This window comes from Athene cunicularia, assembly GCF_003259725.1.
Source record: "Athene cunicularia isolate RWA chromosome 3 unlocalized genomic scaffold, athCun1 chr3_part1, whole genome shotgun sequence".
NCBI lineage: Eukaryota > Metazoa > Chordata > Aves > Strigiformes > Strigidae > Athene > Athene cunicularia.
The window spans coordinates 55853888-55871495 of record NW_020799097.1 but is presented as its reverse complement, the minus strand read 5'-3'; the positions used below and the strand labels follow the sequence as shown (position 1 = coordinate 55871495).

Genomic DNA, 17608 nt, shown 5'->3' with positions numbered 1-17608 from the left:
GCGGTTAAAACCTGGAAAATGCTGGAAAATAAATATACTTGTACTTTATATAATATTGCTCTATCACACTGTCTGTTGATTTCAACAAAAATATTAAAAACCAGAAAAACCTCAGGCTTTCTTAATAATACGGATGATTCGCAAACTTTAAAAATCACTAATTGAAAAGTTATGGATTAAGACATATTTCAGTCTTAAGAAAAATAGTATCCATTTTGGTATTTAGTATTATTTTGTATTAGTTCATCCAACTGCAATCCATTAGGGCTTTTTTCTCATCTACAAAGCACCAGCAAATTTAATCTGTGCCTCTGAGTGGCAGTTAAAATCAGATTTTTTTTCTAATGAGCTAGTACTTTGAATTGCTGTTGTGTTAAACTGTTTGTTTAGCACAAGCTCTGGATTGGTGATAGTTTAGGTTGTTTAGACGGAGTGTATCATAATAGTGTATGTTATCTTTGGAAGGGATTTTTTAGTTCTTTTTTGTAATACTGTTTTGATGATTTCAGAGGAAATGGGATGATAACTTCCATTTTCCCCATCCACTCAGTGTTGGTGTGTCCATCAATGGATACTTCTGTTCAGTCATCAAGTTTTCTGAGGCACTGGGGGGGGGTGGGGGGTGGGGGGAATAAGATGTATGTTTAAGGTGATACATACTGCAGAGCTTTCAGGTTGGGGTAGGTCTTAAGCAGTGATTTTTGTGACTTTTGAAAGCCCACGTTGTTTTGACTTTTGAGGCACTAAGGCTTTGGTGGAATTCTCTAGGTTTCCAGAAATAGCAATACCAATACCATTGTTCACAGTTCCCTGGACGGTTACAGATGGTTTAGATGGGGTTTGTCTCACTTTGTAACAGTGGCTTTTTTAAGCCTAAACTAGTCATCCAAGATTATGTAGTGAACAGAAGGAAAATAGTCAGTTCTAATGTTCATTTAACAAATAATGGCTTGAGCTGAGTACTCAGAAAACTTCTGGGGTTAAGCAGACATGTATAGATTTGTTATAACCAGGTTTTTGGGCAGTGATTGCAGAACACTAAAGGTAGATTTGACTAGATGTAACTATGGTTAGAAAGCAAGGTAAAAGCAATTTCAATGACACTAGAAGATTTGATTAGAAGACCTAATTGCTTTGTTTTTCTGTATTTCTGAATCATGTCACATTGTCACAGAATCTGACTTGTAATATTTTTGCTGAACTATATTTGATAATGCACAGAATGGAATAATTTTTGTATGCCCTTTATTTCTCAAATACAGAGGACTTAAACATTTTTCTCTCTCCTTTGTATTTTTGGCTAACTAGTTGTATTGTTGACTGAACAGATTTTTATTTTGTGCCCTCAGGAAAACTTTTCTTAATATGTGCTAGATTTTTCTGTTGTTGTTACTCTGCCATACAAAAAATACTTTAGAAAATGGAGCAGATGAGTCAGGGCACTTCTGCCTGTCTCTGCTCTTCCTTTGAGAGGTTCTACAGTACACATATGCAAGGGAATGTACCCTTCAGATCTGTAGCTTTGAAAAACATGTTAAAGCAGGTGAATTTTTTTTTTTCCAGTGACTCTGGAGAATGGTGTATATTAAGTATTCAAAGTAGATGACATCATACCTGTAATAATTAGGTTACTATTACTAATATTTTTCTGATTGGACCTTGTGTTGGACCTAGTTCATTATCTTCCTTCCTAATATCCCAAATCAGAGCTTGATCTGCTTTCTCAGTGGTCTTCTCTTTGTGCCTGCTCTATCTACTCTTCTGCAGTCTCCAAGCTTTGATGTATAGATGAGAGGAGAAGGTTGTTTCCAGAGAAATATGCTATGACAATTCTTTGTATGGGTAAATATCTAAACAGGCTTAAATTCCAAAAAAAATCAATTGCTTGCGCTACAAATTTTATGAACAGCCTTAAGGTCCGAGTTGAATTGTTTTATTGTGAATTTTACAGTTGTAATGGTTTAATCTCAGCCAGCAGCTCAGCCCCACACAGCTGCTTGCTCACTCCCCCTTAGTGAGATGGTGAAGAGAATCGGAAGGGTAAAAGTGAGAAAACTCATGCGATGAGATAAAGACTATTTAATAGATAAAGCAAAAACTGCTCACACAAGCAAAGCAAAACAAGGAATTCATTCACTACTTCCCATCAGCAGGCAGGAGCTCAGCCATCTCCAGGAAGGCAGGGCTCCATCACGCATAACAATTACTTGGGAAGACAAACACCACCACTCCAAATGTCCTCCCCTTCCTTCTCAGTCCCCCAGCTTTAGGTGCTTAGCATGATGCTATATGGTACAGAATATCCCTTTGGTCAGTTGGGGTCAGCTGACCCAGCCTTGTGCACCCCCAGCCTCCTCGCTGGTGGGGTGTTGTCGGGAGCAGAAAAGGACTTGACTCTGTGTAAGCACCGCTCAACAATAAGGAAAACATCCCTGATATATCAACGTTGTTTCAAGCACAAATCCAAACCATAGCCCCATACTAGCTACTATGAAGAAAATTACCTCAGCCAAAACCAGCACTATTACGAACATACTATATGGAAAAAGTGCGTTCTTCACATCTGTCTCCCCTGCAGCTCAAAAAAATGGAATAGGGAAAATATGGTTTCACAGTATTTTAATTAAGAATGCATTTTATGAAAACAGTTTACTTTGACAATTTCTAGATTTTTTTTTTTTCTGCTGCTGGCATTTACTCTTATTGGTGCTGAAAACCAGAGCTTTGGTTGATTTTGTGAAAGCATAGATCCTAACTATTCTCACATATTATACTGAAATAACTCATTGATCTAAACAGTTGAATAATAACTGCATCTTCTGTTTCTGAAACTATGCTTCTTAAATGAGAAGATAAAAGTTTGTTTTTAATTCAGATTAAATAAAGCCCATAAGGACTCTGTAGGTTTTTTTGTTCTGACCATAGCACAGCACTCTGTCTCTGAGACAGTAACAACAGTGAATGTTTTAATGTGTTTCTTAGTCTTCTAATAAAATAATTTCTTCAGAAGCAGTTTGGATATGCAGCGAACCTGAGGGGAATATAATAAGGTTGGATTTGTGGAAGAAGTGGGAAGCAGCCACAGGTTGTTGTCTATTACATGAGATGCTGTGGGGTGAAAGATGTAAGCCTTAACATCCAAGCCAAGCCTTGCTACACTGAGAATAAATGGCTGTGTTTTGAAGAATGTAGTAATAATCAGTGTTAGAAAGGGTGTTATACTAAAGGATTTTCTGTTCTTTTCATTAAAATAGGTACATACACATTTAAAACATACAAACCACAGTTTAACATTTTTGTTGTGTTTTAATAGTAAATAAGGATTAGGATACTTGATATACTATGATGTATGTTTAGTGATATTTTATTTTTTTTTTAACGGAGATTTTATTTTTCCTTAACCTTCTGTATGGTTTCTTTTTGCCATTAACTTTTATGGTTTAAAACACCTCTTCTTACAGAAATAATTTCAATGTGTATTTTAATAATAGTTTTCATTTTATAGTAAACATCCCTGTGAAACTATTACGTGCATAAAATATAAAATCGTACATGAGGTTTTTTTACATTTGTCTTCCTTTGGCAGGATATCATTGACAGGCTTATAATTTTGAATTCAGAAGCTAAAATTCATTCCCTATTCAGTTATGAACAGTCACATATCTTTGGTCTGAGGTAAGATGCTTGTTTTTTTATTCTCTGGTCACATTAAATAAATAAGGTATAACATGCTTGGATGTGTTGCTTCTGCTAAGATAACATTGTTTGGTTTTTATTATGCATGAAACTTAAATTCCTTCTTTTTTTCTAACATAAGAAGATTAAATGAAAAATGGCCTACAAAATGAGAATAGTGATGTATCTAATCTTATTATTTGTAAATGGATATATTATAATACGATAAGCAGTAATAGAAATTGCATGTTGTTATTTTACCTCGTTGATTGAAAAGAACATGTGGTACAACCATTGTAATGCATAAAACAAAAATAATACCAAAATAAATAAATAAAGGGTTTTTTTACCGTGTTATATCGGAATTTGGTTTATCTAGTCTCCCTGTACTTAAAATTACTTTTTAAAGTATTGGTGTAACTATCACCAGTATAACCAGTTTAACGCAAAATAAACTTATTTTGAGAAGGAGAGTACCATTTGATCCCAAACATTCCTAGAACCTGAAGGAACACTTAAAATACACTTACACTGTCATGGTCATGTTTTGTAATATTGTGTTTTATAATATTGTAACATAGAAATTAGTTTCTGCTTTTTTTTTTTTTTTTCTGTTTTCCTAAGTTGAGTATATAAATCCTTGAATTCGCATTTTTGTTAACATATTTTGTGCAATTGAAATAAAAGATCTGATGGAATGTACTTCATAGTATGGAAAACTTTGATAACCTTGCTTGGGCAAGATATAGCTGAATTGATAAAGTACTGCAACATTAGCTTCCTGCAGCTGTATTTGTATTTTGATATCACAATAAAATTGTTTCATAGCATGTATGAATAACCATAAGATACAGTGTAATTTGCTAATAAGGATGAGCATGGAGGAGATGAACAGTAGCAGAATTTGGAGCTGGGAGATACATGATTTTGGCATGTAAATTAGAAGTTATAAATTCTGCTTTGGAGGAAATCACTAGTTGACTAGGAATGATATGTCCTAAGATGAAATTTGAAAAATTAAGATATTACTCTTCATTTAGAATTATACTGACTCCATAAAAAGCTTGGCAGAACTCCCTTTGATTTAATTAGGGATAAGGGAAAGTTTTACAGTTTAAGGTAATAGTTCACTTTTAGATTGTGGTCTACCTTTTATAAGATAAGAGATTTCTCCTACAGTGGTATAAGAAACCCTAGTAAGGTCCAGAGAAAAATTAATTGTTCAATTTTATTGCATAAGCAGTTGACTCCCATGCTGTGAGACAGAGACTGGTACACAAATACATGGATCATGCACTGAAGTTGTGTTGAATACTTACAATACTTTTATCAAAGCCTATACCCTGTGAAGCAGCAGAAGTACACATATGAGCAATGTAACAATGTCATGAAGTCATGTAAAAGAAACTATATTCTTACACAGATAAGCTTTAGAGTTCACTGTGGTAATAACATTTTCTGCTGGAGACTGACAAAGTCATTTTCAGTGTGGAAACCTACCACATAAAAGTGGTAGATATTGTAATAATCAAAAAAAGAAAATATTTTTTAAAAACATTTAAATATAAGTTTCAGTAGAGGCTTCATGTTCTGCAGGCACTTTTGGAATCTCAGTGATACCTAGGACCTCATATTTAACTTTTTTAACAGTTTTTAATTTATTTTTTTTTTTATTGTTCAAAAGCCCTGTGCCCTTTCCCCCTTGCCTTTCTCTGCCTTTCCTGTACAAGAAAGGAAGATACAATTCTAGGGATTTTAATATGGGCCTGTGTATACCACAGATAATATAAGAGCGTGTTTTCTTATTGATTAAATGGCTCTTCATGAGCATGTGAGGCTTTCTGTACAAATGTTTTTTGCAAATAATACAGAATTGTCACATATAAGCCTTTTATTGTAACTAATTCAACTGTCTGCACAAAGAGAATTTTTATTCTTACATAGTTATTCAGAATTCCCTATTAAAATGATACCAGAATTCTGGATGATTCTGGAATTTGTCACGCTTACTGTATATTTTACAGTATTAAGCCTTGCAAGAAACCCCAGGCTACATTTTCTGAATATGAGAGGTATACAGTTTGTTTTAAATACCTTTTGAAATGAAATTCTATGAGCTTTTCCATAAGCACTGCTGGCTGCAGACATCTATGTTCTGTAAAGTGAACCTTGCCTTGAGTAGTTGGATTGCTCCTTGACCACATTCCATCAAGAATACCAAATTCAGCAGCAGTTAGATCAAATATCAGATGCTTAATACCGCTGAAAACTTAGAAAGTTAATTAGAAAGAGGAAAATATCTAAATTTCTCTTTGCTGCTATGTAGAAATAAAATATTTAAATGTTAACTGCATCATTGAAAAACCAAGCAGTTTTGTGACTGAATGATTTTAGTGAAATATTTGTCTAGAAACATTTCTTTCTGCTAGACCTAATACTAGTAGTACAACCAAACCCATATTATTTTAATTGTTCAGATATACACAGCTATATACTTTGTACATGTGGCTCACCTAGAGTTGAGTGCTGAACTTCAGATCTGTTTAACTTATATGTTATACTCTGAGATCCTGTAACACCCTCTTATTGTTCAAGAATCATGAATTTGCTTATTTGAATGTTAAGCAACTTCTACGATTTAGAATTACATTTTTCTTTATGTGTATATTGTACATCAGTGACTTAAAATTATTTTATTTACTAACTGTGTAACTACATATAAAACTTAGAATATATAGGTATTTCCACAGTCTGTTTAATCCATAATGCACAGATGTATCTATTTGTTTTTAATGTTAATATTATATTTTCTAGTGGATGATTGTTTTCATTTTGAATAAGTATGAATTCTGAATTATTATTCTGAAGGACAGTGATGCAGAGGCTCTGCTGTCAACTTCCCCTTTCAAGCTTGCCCGCTCTGAAAAGTGGCGTGCATGCAGCAGAAATCAAAGGGAAAATGTAGGGAAGCTAGATACAGTTGTGCATAGCCAACAGTCTATAAAGAATGCTCCCTAGAGTGCATTCATACAGACCTCGGTTCTGTGTGATCAAGGTAAAATATGCAAATCTGGTTTTCTTGTAATTCTTAACTGGAAAGTATCTTGAAGATTCTTCTTCGGTAGTTTCAGACACTGATCTGGTGTTCCTTTAAGTGCAGGTATTGTTTCCTTCTAGGGTGAGATTTATTCATTTGAAGGTCCTTTTAAACTCATTTTAAAAAGAAATAAAGTAATTATTTGAAGGGAAACGTTAGGCGAGAAGTTGGAGGTAAGAATAGAACAACAAAATTAGACAGTTCCTAATCCATGTATAGAAAGATTTTCAAACTATCAGTTCAACTTTCAATTTCAAAGCAGATCTGTAGTTATTTAGAATCAGGAAGTCTCTCAATCAGTCAATATTGGTTGATAAAAGACCTCTGAAGTCTGTCTCTTTTGTACAGGCTGAAAAATCTGCATGCACAGGAACTAATGCAAAAATTCTCAATCATCTTTCTATTTTAGAAGATTCTGAACTTAAATTGCTGTCAGGCAACAAATCCTAGAGGAAGGAAATTCACAGCAGCAATCAAAGTAATAAATTTTAAACCTACTAAACACAGAGAATTTTCTATCAGAGAAATAAAGTTGATCATTAAATTAAGAAGTATACCCATTGATCTTATAAGTTATTGGATGTGAGAGAACAATTTCCATAAAGGTGTGACACTAGAGATCTTAACCACCTCCCTTTCAAGGCCAAGCTCTTTGAATCTCTGTAATTTAACAAAGGAATTAAGTAAACAGTAGTAGCATACTTTTTCTTCCAGACTGATGAATTATATGGTATCAAAGCAACTTATCTAGTATTTCAGTACAGTGCATACATCCATGAGTTGTGAGTTTTTACAGCCTGCCAAGAAAGTATATGCATACTATATATTTTCAAAGCCTCTGCCTAAAGCATTATTCAGGCATTTACATATTGCTGTTCTCTCTATTCAGTAACTTGAGTTTTCTGTGAATGTTAGTGATACTGTGTTGTTAGCTGAATTAGTGCAGTGAAGTACCAAATTTTTACCTTCAATAACCAACCCCCTATACTTAAAAAGTATCAATACTCCAAAATAAATTCAAAGATACTCCATCAGTGTTGGCTTTCATATAAAACAGGAGAAACAGTGTTTCTGGGAATACTACTGGGAATAGGCATAGACTGTGGGCAGTGGGAGGTGATTAGAGTTGGTCTACAGGCAGCTTTGCAAAAATCCCCCTTATTTAACAGAGTACTTCTATAACATATACTTTTCCTGGAAATTTGTTTTCCCTTTTTTGGATATATCGTAATATGGCAGTAATAGGCATCTGAATACTTAAAAGAAGAAAAAAAGCAACCCTTTCTTTGATTATTTTGTATACATATGCCACTTGATTTTTTTTTTTTTTTTTTTCTTTTTCCCTCAGTGGCTTCTTTTGGCTATAGGTTAGTAAAACTCATAAATATTGTGAGGTTAAAATATCTTTTGTAAGTATATTGTGAATCAGAAGAATCTTTGTTAGCCACACAGTTGTTCGCTAAAACACCTCATGCTAGTGAGCATCAAGCAACAAGGACAGCACTTAGTTCAAGAGTTTGGCTTTCTGCAAGAAAATACTTGGAAAAACTCTGCAAGTAAATCCTGTTCCTTCAGATGGAACAGTTTAATTTTAAGACACAATATGCTTGCTTAGCATTAGAGATATCTGAAGGTAATCTGCTTTGTAGAATCGTAATTTGAACTGCAATGAAAGGTATAAGGTAAGGCTGAAAAATGAGTATTTATTACAATGCTCTCTTTGAATCATCTAAATGCATTTATATTTCTGTGGGATTATAGAAAATTGTAAATATTAGTCTGTCACATGTTCATCAATATCAACCCCAGGATTGTAGAGCTACAGAGCCTGCTACAGATAGAAAAAGAGTATACACTTGTTATTTTCAGATTTGTGTAATAAATATTTTGACATTAGTGTCACACTTTTTTTTTCATCGTATAAAATACCATGGTGAATGTTTTCTTATAATACTCATTTAATTGCTTGCTGAATGGGTGCAAAAGTTTATAAAGATGCATTGTATCTATTTCTGTTGGCATACAAAACTAGTAAGAGAAAGATTTAGGAAAGAGAATTTAAATGGCTTACACTATACTGACATGAAAATCAATCAGTGTCTTCAAATTTGCCTCAAAGCAGTATGCATTAGTCAAAATTTCATCTAGTGCACTCCAATGAAATACAGGTGAATGAATAAAATCCTACAGGAACTGGGAGATAAACAAGAATGTGATAGGCAAGAGATAACCTTGTGGGTTTAGGAAATACAGATATTAAACACTGCTGCATTCTTTTCCATTGTGTTTTCATCTGCATTGTAGACACACTGTCTTGTATATAATTGAATTTTAATAATGAGGTAGCTTCAGCATATGAAATACTTTGTTCCCTTTTGTACTTACATTATGTGTATTGTTAATTAAGAGAATGTGTGATTTTTAATGATTGCAACAAATGGAAGGAACATAAATTATCTTGTTTTTTAAAGGTAGAAGATACGAATCCTGATCATTCTTTTCCTCAGGTCAACGTGCTGTTCAGATTTATCCCTTCTTTATCTTTTTATTAAAAAGCATTATGAGGAGCAGAAGCTTTTTGAAAATGTTTGTATATAATTCTTTAAAATCTCATTTATTATAAATTGAAGCAAGACTTTTTTATTTAAAACTATTTTTAAACAAATTAATTTTCCCCTTTGGAAAACATGGCACTTTTTTTCTAGTTCATGTTTTTGTTTTCCGTCTTCATTGCAGAGCCAGAAACAAGACTGTACTTCTAGCTTTACATATATCTTTATTTTAAATATACTGTCATAGCCCATGATCACTGTTGTCTAATGTCACTGATGAATCGTTTTGCTCACTAACATTTGACTGACTGGCTGGTACATTTACTCTTGCAATAAGATTTATGGTGCTATTGGCTGGATGTGTTGAAGAAACCCTTCTCATGCCACATCCTGTGGCATTCAACACCCTTATGTCTTTGTGAATGGAAGAAAGCCATGTTTATAGAGTTCCTCCTCTTGAAGGGAGTGTGGAGTATAGTGAGAGGGGAGGAATTGAGCCTAACAGAGAAGCATGAAGGATTATGTAGTCCTCCAGTTATTTTCAACCAAACCTTTTTCATTTAAATAAGGACAACTGATTGAGTTAATTAATGACCCATTTTCTATTATTTCAAGTGTGGTTTCTGTTTAGTAAGTGATACACAGTTCTTTGGAAATGAACCTCTTCCTTACAAGTGTGCATGCTGGATGTGTGTGAGAGACAAGTCTTCTGTAGTAGTGATCACTGGAATGCACTTGTCCTGTAAATCTTAAACCCCTGTTTAATAATCCAAAGGTGAAAAAGGACATAGCCTACATTAGTAGGGATGGTGATTTGCAACAAGATTATGGTGGCATGCTTCCACATCGTGTAGTTATACAGTTAATTCAGTTTTTTGTTAGTTTATGTGTTAATAGACGTTTATTAGGTTTATAAATTAAAATAATCCTATCACAGCAGATTCTGTGATAGGATTATGTCACTTATTTGTTGATGGTTGTTTTTCTTCACTGAGGGAAATTAAAATGTTTCACTTCCTGCAATTTAAAATCTGCTTCACTCTGAGTCCTCTAGGCTGGCCAGTGATACTCATGAAAAGATTTTTGTTTGTCTAGGGAAACTCTTTTACCGTTAACAATCACATTACATGTGAGTTGTAAATACACTGGGTAGCTAAACTGCTGTAGGTGCTCTTTTGAAAATCTTTTCATGTGGAAAACACCATGAGGAATACATCAGTTCCTGAGTTTTCTTAACTGGGAGAAACATGACTGCCCTGAGGTAGAAGCTTCCAGTGCCCCAGGCATCAGAGGTATACTCAAGGTATTGGTAAATACTCTGTATCGAGAAGATCTTGTATTTTTCAAAACCACTATGAGCATTGCCTTCAGTGGGACAATTAAAAGCTTGATTCTTTAGCAAGACCACATGCAGAGGCATGTTCTGTCTGCTCATTACTAATGCCCTTTGTTCAGTCTGCAAAGGCATCGCGCAAAGCTGTGTATGGCTAAAGCTTCCAAGTGCCATTTGTGTTCTAATGCTGACTAGGTAGCTTTTGGGCTTTTGGGGTTTTTTTTGCTAGCCATTTGCCTTTGTGTACTGGACTTGCACACGATAGTAATTGCTATTTGCAGTTTGGATCAGTGTTCTTGTTGGAGCTCAGTCCCTTACTCAAAGCATAATAAAGAATAAATTCAATTGGTAATGTAGGCTCTGATGTTAAATGTTTTGAGCCTGTCCCCCATGATGATGACACTGGAATTTATTTAATGAAAATTTTGCTTTGGGTTTTTCTGTTGGTATACATAATTCATTTAGGAAGAAGGAGGCCCTGCCTACTTCAAAGAGGTTCCAGTCCTTGTTTTTTTTAACTTACGTTTTTAATATTGATTCCTGGGAGAGAAAGACAGACCTTACCTTGTCCCATAGCTGAGCTCTCTACAAATATGCTGTATATTTTGCACTGATCTGAATCATCCATGCCTGTATCTATAGAAGGCAGTAACTGCAAGGCACGAGGAAACCTTTTAATAAAGACCAGTTTTAATCCTCCATTCTGGGGTCGCATCACTGGAACACCTTACATACAGTATAGATGCAAGCATTTCAGGTTTGGTTAGCCATTACACACTGCCTGAACACATATTACTGAGATTGCAATATAATTTACTTTGGATTTGCTGGGGTTTTTTTCCCCCCTACGGTGGATGGACTTCTGCTTATAGCATGAAATTTTACCTTTTGCTGGGACTATGTACTGACTGTGATGGAGTTAATTTTCTTTGTAGCAGCCCACATTGTGCTGTGTTTTGGATTTGTGACTAAAAGTGTTGCTAACACTGCTCAGCAACAGAGCTGGCTTTTTTACACACACACACACACACACACACACACAACGTCTGGGGGTGGCGGGTTGGTCTTACAGGTAGCCATTGCTCAGAGCCTGGCATTGGTCTGCTTGTGGGTGCTGCCGAGTGAGTGAGCAACTAGGTGGGTGCTTAGGTGCTGGATGATCAACCCACCACAGACTATTACAACACTATCCAAGAACAATATCTTTCATTTTTCACTGCCAATTGAGCATTTACAGGCATCCCTGAAGTGAGGACAAAGCATCAGACTGGGTTTGGAAAGAACATATGTTATGAAAGTAAGGAAGAATAGTCTATGAGAGTGTAGTTGGAACTGCAGAAAGCTAGAATTGGGTTTACCATAATAAAGGTGGTGTTTGAGAGAGATGTGATTTAAAGTTGGGGGGGGAGGAAGATAACTGAGAAAATGGGAGTACAGGGATAATCATATTTTGTGTTCTTAAAAGGAACTCAGAAAAAATATTGAGAAATATGATAATAATGATAATATCCTCATATGATGATATCCTCATAATGAGGTTTTTTAGCAACTTAGAGAAATTCATAGATGTTTAATTATATTATTTTCAGGTGAAAAAAATTTAGAGAGGCAATATAAAATTAACAGGTTTAGAAGCTAGAATTATTTACTAGCTGCGTTATATTTATATCCCATGAAGGACCTTTTGTTCTGCCATAATTAGTCATTACGGTTCCGTCTACCAAAACCAATGAGATAATCAGTTTACATAGGTACACAAATACTAGTTAGCATTCCTTCTTTCAGACTAGAGATTTCTACAGTGAAGTATTAGTTGTGATATTATAGTTGAAGGGGTAAAATCCAGGGAACAACCTCCAAGACATGGATGACATAGGACAGGAAATGCACAATTCAGAACCAAAATTACTTATAATAAGTAATAATAATCTATAATAATAATAATATAACAATTACAAGATGATTATTACTTATAATGTTACCCTATTTTCACAACTATTATATTCATTCTGATTTTTCTGAATTTCTTTAAAGTTATTGTTCTATAAAAGACTGTCTTCAGGTAACCTTTTACTTTATCTGTATTGCAATTTGTTCCTGTAAATATGGTATAACTTACTAGTAGTTTTCACAGAATTATAGAATCAAGATTGAAAGGGAGATGGAAGATTGTGTAGTCCAACTGCTCTGCTCAAAGTGTGTTCAACTGGGGAGTATTACTCAGGGCTGTGTCCAGCCTCATTTAGAGTATGTCCAAGGCTGGTGTTGCTGCAAGATCTCTGGGCAACTAGTTCCACTGTTTCATCACCATCACAGTATGTTAAAATGGAAATTCCTGTGGTTTAATTCATGCCCATTCCCTCTTATCCTTTCACTGTCTGGCTCCATCTTCATACCCTCCCGACAGGTATTTATACACATTGACAAGATCTCCCCTGAGCCTTCTCTTCTCTAGGCTGAGCAATCCCAGCTTGCTCAGCCTCTTTCTCTGTGTCAGATGGCCCAAGCTCTTAATCAGCTTTGTGGCTTTTTGCTGGACCTGCTCCAGTGTGTCCATTTAATGCTTTTACTGGGGAGCCCAGAACAGGACCCAGCACTCCAGGTATGACATTACCAGTGCTGGTAGAGAGGAAGGGTCACCTCTCTCACTGGCCTTCTGGCAGTACTCTTCCTTACACAGCCCAGGATGCTTTTGGCCTTCAAGGGCATGTTGGTGTCTCATGTTCAACCTGTTGTCCACCAGGACCCCCAGGTTCTTGTCTGCAAAGCTGCTTTCTAATGTCTCAGTCCCCAGCCTGTACTGTTGCATGGGGTTATTTCTTCACAGGTACAAGACCTGGCATCAAAGCATATCTTCCAGTTTTCAGCAACATTTATGTTGGGCATTCTATCTTCTGCATTTAAACCAAAAATTTTACGTATATCAAATATATGCTTTGATTTTATTGTATTATATCTGTCAAGGTTTTATAACATTTCATAAGCATGCATCCCTTCTAGATAGGATATTGAGCTGGGTGGTCTGATGCAATTCTTATGTTCCAAATACAATTAAAAGCAAACAAACAAACCAACCTCTACAGCCATATTCAAGCATTTTCACAAATACACACACTATACAATGTGATTTATTTTTTTTCCTTCAAACTTTATTCTATGCATTTATGGCTTTGGAAGGTAAAGCGGTGGAATATTGTCTTTAACTAAATATCTGTACTTCAGTGATGGTATTTTTAAATGGATTCTTCCATGTAGAAGAAAATTTCATTTGAATATCCCAGCAGAGGCTGCTCATGTTAGATCTCATATATTTTGTCATTTATCCTACTGCTATCCCTTCTACTTAATTTTATTTGCTTTTGGTTGGTTTTATTTTTTTGCTCTACTTTGTGTACCAGAGGAGATGTTATAAGGTTTTTCAACCGTCGGTCTTCTCCCAGGTGGTTTTTAACTGCTGGAAACAGGTTCTTTGCCATTTAAAGTCATTATACTTAACAGAAGAAATGGTCCATCTTCATAATGGTTTCAGTGCTCTTTTTGTGGATTTTTATTCTATATAATAATAAAGAAAATTATAGTTGAACTGACATTTGTTCATCTCTGATTTAGAAAAGTACTCAGAACAAATTGTCAGGAAATAGTTAACATAAAAAAAAGGACAAAATTGAACAGATCAAGTTATATTAAAAAGAGAAAAAAGAGAAAAAGATATATTATCATCTTGACTATTTAATCCTTGGCCCCAATTGTGTGAATTTGCAGGTGTTAAGTTATCCAGATAATGGCTTATCAGTTTTTGCTATTGTCAGTAGAAGCATATTAGGAATTACATGGAAGAAAATAAGCATTGGCTAACAGACTACAGATTTCAAACTGTATGTGTTCTCTAGTTCATATCAAGTCTTACGTGAATGCAAAATATAATGCTAATCTGACTTAATTTATGTTGCGTTTTATGACTGTGATAAAACAGAAAATAAAAATAACAAGAAGAATGTTTAGTCGTATTATTTTCCAGTAGAAGGAAGCCTTCAAAGAAATTATTTTGTTATTGTGTTAGAGTGAATAGATTAGTTAAAAAACCCTCCAAAATTAGTATGATTTGGATTGCCCTACATCAGATTTACATGAAATAGATTGGAGTATTTTCACCGTTAATTTGTCTGATATTATAAAAGAAAATTGTATGTAATGTGTTGTCATGTGCTCTTATTATTAATTTCATTTGTCATTATTTTGTGTTTCTCTGAAATAAAAAAAAAAACACAGCAGATTTGTTTTTAACGTTTGTTATGTGTTAAATCTTTTATTGCTTTTGAACTGAGTTTAACTTGATTACTGAAAAGCCTGTTTTCTAAAGGAAATATTTATTTTTTTGTCTCCTTCCCTCCCTTCCTCCTCCTTCAGACAATCTGATTCTGAGTTGCCTTACCAGCATATTATTGTCTAATTTCTACATAGTTCACATGGAATGTCTCATTAAGTCTGTGTCACTTTTGTTATTCTGTGATACAAACTCAAAAGCAGACTGAGCTGACCAGTGAGTATTTTCTCTGGTTGTTCACACAAAATCTGTGGGGAACCATTCCCTGTTTGCTCAAGGCTGTGCCACTTGAGTGGCTAAAAAGGATATGAAAGAGTGTTCCTGACCCAGTTCTGTCTGGGTATTTTTCAGACACTTTAAGGTGTTTTTTTTCTGAGGTTTTGTTTTACGTTTTTTCCATTTTGAGATCTCATAAACATGTTTGCCTTTGTCTTACTCTTCATTACTGGATTCCTGACTGATGTACTATCACTGCAATGTGTCCTTCTGCAGGTTGTTAAATGTGGTATGCTGTGAGCTCAATACCCTTTTGCTCTTGGAGACTCAGTATAAAGTGTCACAGGTTTTGCTAACTGCTCAGGAGGAGAATGTCACAGAAACTTCAGAAGGACAAGGGTAAGAAGTGACTGATGTAAATGTTACTTTAACTGTCAACTTCTCTCCTGAGAACAAATACATGAGTACCTTGGTGACTTTAAACATACAAATGCTCTCAACTGAAGTTGGCTTCTAATGTGCAGAAGTTTACTTACATGCACGCTTGTCATCAATCTTAAATTATTAAAAATACAACAGTGTTATTCTTTCTCCCATATCCACCTCAGAAGTGTAAGAAATAAAAGAGAAAATACTTTTCTCATTTTTATTTGTATTACTCTTATTCCTTTGAAAAAAAACCAAAACAAAACCCTGCAAATATAAAATCAGGGTATTGTTTCAATGTTTATGAATTAAAGGCACCATCAGTATTTTGTCGGGTTTTTTTGTTTGTTTATTTATTGATAACTTAGTTGACTTTCCAGGTTCTGGGAGTTTCCATTCCCAAGTTCTAAGTAAAATTGCGGAGTGCATCCTTTGAAAATGAATAGTGCATTTTTGGGCCAGAAGTGGACGGTCATTTACTCACAGATATTTTGTGCTTTCTCTCAGATTGCTGAATTTTAAGAACTTTTCCTCTTACTGTTTGCTATATGGGACCAGTACAGAATTTAAATCAAAGTGTGGGTGAAATCTCAGCAGATGTAGGTGACTGTTTACCATTTGAGGATGAAACCTACTATTTCCTTACTAAGGAAAAGAAGTTGTAAGAAACTTGGTGTATAAAACCTGATATTTATTAATTTTAAAAAATTTTGTACCTTGGGTTACACAGTGACTTCAGACAGCAATTTGGCTCTGTGGTGTTATGAATAACTCTGCTTATTTGTGACAGCAGAAATTTGCTGGTAAGCCAAATAAGGAGCAACTTTTGATGGTCCATTAACTGTCTCTGCCCTAATTACTGAGCATGTGGGCATAACAAAGCTTGCAAGGTTTTCTGCTCTTTTGTGTCCAGTAATTGTTCAGATGTTTCCAATCAGCAGCAGGTAGGGAGGGATGAAGTTAGGATAATGCTTGCAGATATCTCAAAATATTTCATGTTTCTGTTTATTTCTTTATGCCTATGTGTTTTCCATGTTGTGTTTTAACTCTGGTGTGTGTCTCAAAGTATTCTTGCTTGTTGAAGATTTCTGAATTAAACAGTTGGTGAATCACAGTGGTTCTGATTTTTGGAGTTTTTTGGATTTTGTTTGTTTTTTCCCAGAGATTTTATAATTGATGGTCTTTCAGTGGAGAGAAACCATATTCTTGTAAGGATAACTCTGATTGGAGGACCACAGGAAAGGATTTTGCCTTCGAGAGTACTAGATAAGGTTAGAATCTAAAGTTTAACGATTTCTCTTTCCTCAATCATTTTCTTTATTGATTGAACATTCTTGCTGATAATTCAGCATGTGAAAAATTATTTAATATTAAGAAATACCAGTCCACCTTTAGCTTTATAAAGTGCTAAAATTTTTAAGAAGTGGTACACTGGAAAAATTCAATCTTCCCACTATCTGGGGACTGGCATGTGTCTAGGACATACCGTTTTCAGGTGAAATGTATATATTGCTCTATTTTAATGTTTATTTTCCTGGTATAAAAATGAATGCAATTTGTCTTTTTTTTATTTTTACTTTTACATTTCTGTGTTTTCTTTATTAACTTTCTATTTCTTATATTTCCTTTTGCTTGATATTTTTTCCATGCTTGGGTTTTCATCTGCAGTATCTTATACCTGGAGCTTTCATTGATGCTCTAAAATGCAGTGTTTGTTAAAAAACTCCTTTAAATGTTATGTTTCTCACTGGCTCTAAGTCTCATAAAGATGAAATGCAAATTACTGTCAGCACAGGAAAGACAGATAGAATATATAAAATTGGAAATACAGTTTTGTGGTTTTTTTTTTATTTTTATGAAAACTGCAATTTCCTTTTTGTTTCATAAAAAGAACTGTAAAATCAAAACTGTCAGTGGTATATACCAGAAAAAAATCTGGCTCAAATGTTTTTTTTATTTTTGTATTCTTTACCTTTTTTTTTTCT

General features: G+C 34.6%; 1 protein-coding gene across 2 annotated transcripts in view; it reads left to right on the top strand.

Annotated features, from left to right (window-relative positions):
• Nucleotides 1-17608, top strand: part of TBC1D32 (TBC1 domain family member 32) — an 88267-nt gene that overhangs the window by 31192 nt on the left and 39467 nt on the right. For both annotated transcript variants that reach the window (XM_026845643.1, XM_026845644.1), the window contains 3 exons: nucleotides 3587-3675; nucleotides 15474-15596; nucleotides 16786-16894. In XM_026845643.1, coding sequence (XP_026701444.1) covers nucleotides 3587-3675; nucleotides 15474-15596; nucleotides 16786-16894 — 321 coding nt within the window. The remainder of the gene's footprint in view (nucleotides 1-3586; nucleotides 3676-15473; nucleotides 15597-16785; nucleotides 16895-17608) is intronic.